General features: G+C 44.4%; 1 protein-coding gene across 1 annotated transcript; it reads left to right on the top strand.

Annotated features, from left to right (window-relative positions):
* The first annotated feature begins 1,196 nt into the window (after positions 1-1,196).
* On the top strand, positions 1,197-6,757 carry LOC107191234. The gene is made up of 4 exons (XM_015580223.1): positions 1,197-3,625; positions 3,743-4,142; positions 5,140-5,440; positions 6,744-6,757. The coding sequence occupies exons 1-4, from the start codon at positions 1,197-1,199 to the stop codon at positions 6,755-6,757; spliced, it is 3,144 nt and encodes a 1,047-aa protein (XP_015435709.1).
* The last annotated feature ends 346 nt before the right edge of the window (positions 6,758-7,103 follow it).

The following is a 7,103-nucleotide window of genomic DNA, read 5'->3' as shown; positions in this document are numbered from 1 at the left end:
GTGTATATCAGCTGTGCGAAGAAGACTCTGCCGGTGTCGTGAGCGCCATCTACACCGACGCGATCGAGAGAGCGTTGGCGAGGAGTAAGCGCTACCAGCAGGGTGACGTTTTTTATTTTTTAGTTAGTTTATGGCGGACCGTGTATTACGTCAATCACGTGGCGATGCGCCGAATTGTATTGTATCAAAATAAAGTGTGTCTGCAATTCATTATCTGTAAAACGGTCGTGTAGTGTCTCTGATTCTTTACCCACAACATTTGGCGACCGTGACAGGACTCGTGGAACGGAATAAGTGAGATCGCGATGGATGAAGCGACCGAAAAAGCGAAGAAGGTTAGGAAGGCGCGACGCAGCACCTTTACGAAGACGCTGAATGCGTTAAATGAGAAACTGGATACGCAAAATCCGGATCGGGAAGAGATCCTCGTAACCCTCGAATTATTGACGGAGAAGATGAAGGACCTGGAATTTGTGACGCAGGATATATTTCTACTCATGACAGACGGGGGTGCTACCGAAGAACAGATCGCCACAGAAAGCGATAGTATGGATGAATACAAGAGTAAATTTATGCGAGCAAAGATGAGAGCCACGTGCGTGACTACGACGACGGCGACGTCGACGTCGTCCGTTGATAGAGAGATGATTATGCGCGACAGGAGGAAAACATACAAGTTACCAAGAATCGAACTACTGAAATTCAGTGGAAGCATTCGCGAATGGTTGCAGTTTTGGTCTTGTTTTAAGAAAATTCACGAAGATGCAGACATTGTGGACGAGGATAAATTCCAATATCTTATTCAAGCTATTGTTCCCGGTTCGAGAGCTAGCGGGCTTGTGCGGAGTTTTCCGCCAACGGGCGAGAATTATGCAAAGGTAATTAGCAGTTTAAAGAATCGCTTCGGTCGTGACGAAATTTTGGTGGAAGTGTATGTGCGTGAACTTCTGACATTGGTTTTACAAAACGCCATGAGGAAGGGCGAGAAGAGCACGTTGTCTACTCTATACGATAATCTCGAGTCACACTTGCGCGCCCTCGAGACGCTTGGCGTCACTACCGATAAATGTGCCGCCATGTTGTACCCATTGGTCGAATCTTCACTACCGGAAGAACTGTTACGTGCATGGCAGAGATCGACGATTCCGGGAAATACGGACATCGGGTACGAATCATAGGATCGCCTAACAAAATTGATGGAGTTCTTACAATCTGAAGTCGAGAATGAGGAACGGATATCGATGGCAGTCACGGGTTTCGGCTTAAATAACGAAAATGATATGGCGAAGAAACATAAGGCCAAGGTTGATTTTAATAAAAATATACCGTCTGCTACCGGTCTTTTAACGTTTAAAGCTGAGAAGAAAATGTGTATATTTTGCGGTAACGATCACGCGAGTGCGGAATGCGAAAAGGCGCGTAAAATGTCTTTTTCGGAAAGACAGGATGTGACCAAGCAAAAGAAAGCTTGTTTTAATTGTTTGAACATGGGACATATATACAAACGTTGTAGAGTGCCGGTCAAGTGCGCGTGGTGTAGCAGGCGACATACGCTATTGATGTGTCCAGAGATGTCGAAGGATAAAACGCCACTCGAAAGTTCGTCGGGCAAGAAGGCAGAGACCGTCTGCGAACAGAATCTGGCCAACTCGTCGTGCAGCCCATCAGTGTATCTAATGACATTGCGTGTGAAACTGAAAAATGGGGAAATAGAACGCAATGTGCGCGTTATTGTGGACACGGGTTCGCAAAAATCATATATATTAAGAAGTGCCGCGAGTGAAATTGGCTATCGACCAATAGACAAAGAGACAATCACGCACTCTCTGTTCGGTGGAGTGAAGTCGGAACCGCGAGAGCATAATGTGTATCTTATTCACGCGAGTGCTGTGAACGGACGGTATGCATGTAGTTTTAAAGCCACAGACGAAGAAAAAATCTGTGATAATGTTCCGTGTGTTGGCCGCGGACCATGGCTGAGTGAGTTAAGAAGACTGAACATCGAGCTCACAGATGTCGATAGTCAAGAGGATCCGATCACAATACTATTAGGAGCCGATGTTGCAGGAAAATTAATTAGCGGGAATCGTCGCAATCTAAGCAGCGGGCTGGTGGCTGTCGAGACGTTCTTGGGTTGGACGCTTATGGGGAAGGTCCCAGGAAGTGTCGTGCGTACAGATTCAGCGCTGATGATTACGTCGATGTTCGTACAAGAAGCAACTGTTCCCGATCTCTGGAGTTTGGATATCCTTGGTATCACCGATCCGGCACAAAAGAAGACGAAAGAAGAAAAGGATGCAACTGTGATGAACGATCTTCGGCAAACGATAAAACTGACAAGCGATGCGCGTTATGAAGTGCAGTTGCCATGGGCTGAAGATCATGCGCCTCTTCGTGATAACAAGAGATTGGCGCTGAAAAGACTAGAAGCTGTTAGAAGACGCTTACAGGCAGAAGACTATTATAAAGCCTATGATGCAGTTTTGAAAGAATGGCTGGAAGAAGGGATTATCGAAATAGTTCCGGACGCCGAAATTGAAAAGTCCGCATACTATCTGCCTCATAGACATATGGTGAAGCCGAATAGTACTACAAAAGTGCGCCCAGTATTTGATGCGTCGGCGAAAGAAGGCAATTATCCGTCGTTAAATCAGTGTTTAGAAAAGGGACCCAACATGATTGAACTAATTCCGACAGTATTGCTGAATTTTCGAAGAAGTCGCATCGGCGTTATATCCGATATAAAAAAGGCCTTTTTGCAGATTGGCATTCGAAACGAGGACAGAGATTTTTTGCGTTTTCTATGGTGGAAAAATAACAAAACGGATCAAATAATCGTGTACAGACACGCACGTGTTGTGTTCGGAGTCTCCAGTAGTCCGTTTATTTTGGGAGCGGTTATAGAATTGCATTTACAGACTATTTTGGCACGTGATCGACGAATTGCTGGTTCAAGCAGGAGCAACAGTATCCTGAAGCTGATGAACAGTTTTTACGTGGATAATTGTGTCACCAGCGTGGACTCTAACGAAGAATTGCAGGAATTTATGCACACCGCAACCTCGGTAATGGCTGAAGGCAAATTCGAGCTGCGAGGTTGGGAGTATACGAGGGATGACTCCTGTGGATCTCCAACGCCAGTTTTGGGTATGTTGTGGAATAAGATCGAAGATACCTTGTCATTGAATCCGGCAGCGTTAGAGCAGAATGAGACAAAGCAAAAGGTCATCATGAAGAAGACGATCTTCTCTGCCGTTCACAGAGTGTTCGATCCGATTGGCTTTGCCTGCCCGGCGATGTTGTGTCCTAAATTGTTACTCCAGAAGGCATGGGTGTCAGGCATCGATTGGGATGCAGAGGTGATTGAAGAAGTCAAAACGGAGTTTCTACGTTGGATTAAAGAACTGCCGCTATTGAAGGAAGTTGAAATTCCTAGAGGAATGTTAGCCGAACCGATAAATGAAGATAGCCTTAGTATTCACACATTCTGCGACGCCAGTCAAAATGCGTATGCGGCGGTGGTTTTCGCGCGAACGGAAGGTCCTCTGGGAGTTGGAACTCAGCTGATAGCGGCCAAGACAAGAGTATCTCCAGTGAAGAAGGTGACAATTCCACGTCTGGAATTGTTAGCTGTGACAGTGGGTGCTAGACTGACCAATTTTGTGGTTAAGGCTCTTAAAGTTGAAAGGATTTCGATATTTATGTGGACTGATTCTACGACGGCTCTATCCTGGATTTAAAGAGAGTCTCAATGGAACACGTTTGTGTGGAATCGTGTTCAAGAAGTAAGGAAACTCACTGAACCAAAGTTATGGAGACATGTTCCTGGAGGAATGAATCCAGCAGATTTACCTTCCCGTGGATCTACGGTGAAGCAGCTGATCGCTTCGCGATGGTGGGAGGGTCCAGAGTGGCTGCGACGTCCCGCAAAAGACTGGCCGTCGGGCGAATTCGAAATCAACGAGGAGGACATCAATGCAGAGAGGAAGAAGATATCCACGTCTTCAGTGAGCTGCGATGAACGAGCTGGACTGTCGACGGAGCTGACTGTGAGTCAAGTTACCAGTGAGCGAATGGAGCAATTGGACTGGTATGAGCGTTATTTCTCCACGTATCATAAGATTGTGAGATTAGTCGGATGGGTAAGTCGATTTGTTACTAATTGTATGAATCCGCCTTCTGCGCGTATGAAAGGAGAGTTATGTGCACGAGAATTTAGTGCTGCCGAAATTAAATTATTAAAGCTAGTACAGCAACGATGTTTTAAAGGCGTTAGTGACTCGAGACTTAGCTCGCTAAATCTGTGTATCGATAAAGATGGATTAATACGTGTAACGACTAAAATTACGAACCGTCCGGATACGTATAATTTTCGGTATCCCGTAGTGTTAGATTCTAAAGATTCGATTGTTAAATTGCTCGTTAAAGAGAGACACGATAGACTGTGTCATACAGGGGTACAGACGTTAGTGAGTGATATTAGAGAGCGATATTGGATACTTGCCGCTAGACGAGCTGCTAGAAGAGTGATAGATAAATGTGTGATCTGTAAGAGACAAAAGGGCAAGCGTCTAAAGGCGATACCCACTCCGTTGCCGACTGACAGAGTAAGAGATGCCGCTGTGTTCGAAGTAACCGGTGTAGATTTAGCGGGGCCGGTATTTCTTAAAAGGAATCAAAAGGCATGGATGTCTTTTTACGTGTGCGATATATAGAGCCGTGCACCTTGAGTTGGTGACTTCTTTGTCTACTTCTGCGTTCGTTGAAGGCCTTCGTAGGTTTGTAGCGCGTCGCGGAAGACCAAGTGTTATGTATAGTGACAATGGCACTAATTTTGTTGGCGCGGTAAAGTTATTTCGCAAGGTAGATTGGAAAAGAGTCTCGGAATATAATTCTGTTCAAAAAATAGATTGGCGTTTTAACCCGCCCAGTGCTGCCTGGTGGGGCGGATTTTGGGAGCGGATGATAGGTTTACTGAAACCGCTTTTGAGAAAGATACTAGGCAAAGCATGTTTATCCTACGAAGAGATGTTAACGTCTTTATGCGATTGCGAAGCCATTGTTAATGCGCGTCCTATTACTTACGTGTCAAACGATCCGATGGATTTGTGTCCACTGACTCCCTCCATGTTTTTACAGGAAGTTAGAGAAATTGGAATGCCGGATTGCGATGATGTGAATCGATGCGATATTAATAAGCGATTGCGGTACAGACAAATGTTAAGGGAAGACTTACGTCGGCGTTTCCGATCGGAATGTTTAGGGAAGTTATCGTACGAATCCAAAACGAGAAATTTAGCGTCAGTTATCGGTGTGGGTGACGTCGTATTAGTCGGTAATGACGATCGGAAGCGCATGGATTGGCCTCTGGCAGGCGTAATGGAAGTGATTCGCGGAAAAGATGGCAACGTACGACTTGTGCGATTGAAGACTGCGCGTGGTGAGTTAATGCGTCCTGTACAACGTTTGTACCCTCTTGAAGTGTCGAATAATGAGAGATCAGCGATGTTGCCGCGGAGCAGCATACCTTGTAATGTCACGCCAGAGCCAGATACTGTCATGGATAATAGTAATGATGCGATCAGTCCACGTAAACAGTTTGTTACTCGAAGCGGACGCATAAGTAGGGAACCGGATAGGTTAAAATTTTAATTTTTCTTCCTATTTTACGCCCTTTTTTCTTTTGTAATGTTGAGTCTGAGACTCAAGGTGGGAGGATGTCGTGAGCGCCATCTACACCGACGCGATCGAGAGAGCGGAGGCGAGGAGTAAGCGCTACCAGCAGGGTGACGTTTTTTATTTTTTAGTTAGTTTATGGCGGAACGTGTGTTACGTCAATCACGTGGCGATGCGCCGAATTGTATTGTATCAAAATAAAGTGTGTCTGCAATTCATTATCTGTAAAACGGTCGTGTAGTGTCTCTTATTCTTTACCCACAACAGCCGGCGTCGCTGTTCGCCTCTTTCTCCCCGCACACTTTGGGCGGACCGAATCAGTATGCCAGAATCGTGGGATTTTCGCGCGAGCGCATACCCTCTCCATGCCTCCCGTGGGTATTCTACCCAAGCATATTCTAGCCTGTCCGTGAGAGCTCTGCCCCCACTACGTCCTACTCAGCGACTCACCAACACAAGCGTTTTCTACCTCTGTCCGTGTGCGCTCTGCTTCGGGTGTCCTCGGCAAAAGTCTACGTCACACGTTTACGACGCGACGGCCGAGTGGCCCAAGCCAGGTCAAAATCCCGTATCCCAAGCAATCTAAACTCCGAGAGTCAAGAGCAGCATGAATTTTCTAACGCCCTCATGACGAGGACCCCGTCCATAACCCTGTTCGAATCCCGATGCGACGCTATTACTTTTTATTTTTAATTATTGTGTAATTTTAGTTTGTAATTTGCCAGTAAAATAATAGGTTCAAAAATATTAATTTAAGAAGCATTTTACAAAAATGGGAGATGTATTTATTACTCTTTAATATTTAAATTTTATATTACACAAATACATATTCTTTTATATATACCATAGGCAAATTATTCTTACAATTAGATGTTACCTTCATTCTAACTATTGCAGTACATACATATGAAAACATTGGAAGAAAAATCCATCACATTAATATGTTACGTACAGTAAAATGAAAGCTTGGAAGATATTAATTTCAGAAACGCTTCATTGTTATATTCGGTAGTAGTGCTATTATTCCAATTGCGGTTTAAACTATGTGCATATGTACTTCTTTTCAGATATAGAAAAGTAAAGGACCGACGCCGAGAGCAGAATGATTTCTCTCACACGCTCGTTCATGATGAAGAGCCTGTTCGTATCCCGATGCGACCGTTTTAGTTTTTATTTTTAATTATTGTATAATTTCACTTTGTAATATGTCAGTAAAATAACAGCTTCGAAGATATTAATTTGAGAAGCATTTTCAAAATTCGATTTTTGTATTAATGATATATTTCGCGTTTCTGAGAACCGTTGCAGTAGGTCCACGCACACGTGATGTTAGTAGTCTTTTACTTTTCTATGTCTGAAAAGAAGCATACACATAGTGTGAACCGCAATTGGAATAATAGTACTACTACCGAATATGACCATGACGC

Source organism: Dufourea novaeangliae, unplaced genomic scaffold (assembly GCF_001272555.1).
Source record: "Dufourea novaeangliae isolate 0120121106 unplaced genomic scaffold, ASM127255v1 scaffold247, whole genome shotgun sequence".
NCBI lineage: Eukaryota > Metazoa > Arthropoda > Insecta > Hymenoptera > Halictidae > Dufourea > Dufourea novaeangliae.
This window is presented reverse-complemented; position numbering and strand designations above follow the sequence as displayed.

What these genes read in the sequence shown, in the direction of transcription:
- LOC107191234 (XM_015580223.1), top strand. Translation starts at nt 1,197, where the DNA reads ATGGAGTTCTTACAATCTGAAGTCGAGAATGAGGAACGGATATCGATG. An exon ending in ACAATTCCACGTCTGGAATT is followed by an intron (nt 3,626 to 3,742) that starts GTTAGCTGTGAC and finishes CTGGATTTAAAG; the next exon opens with AGAGTCTCAATGGAACACGT. An exon ending in TTGTGAGATTAGTCGGATGG is followed by an intron (nt 4,143 to 5,139) that starts GTAAGTCGATTT and finishes ATGTTTTTACAG; the next exon opens with GAAGTTAGAGAAATTGGAAT.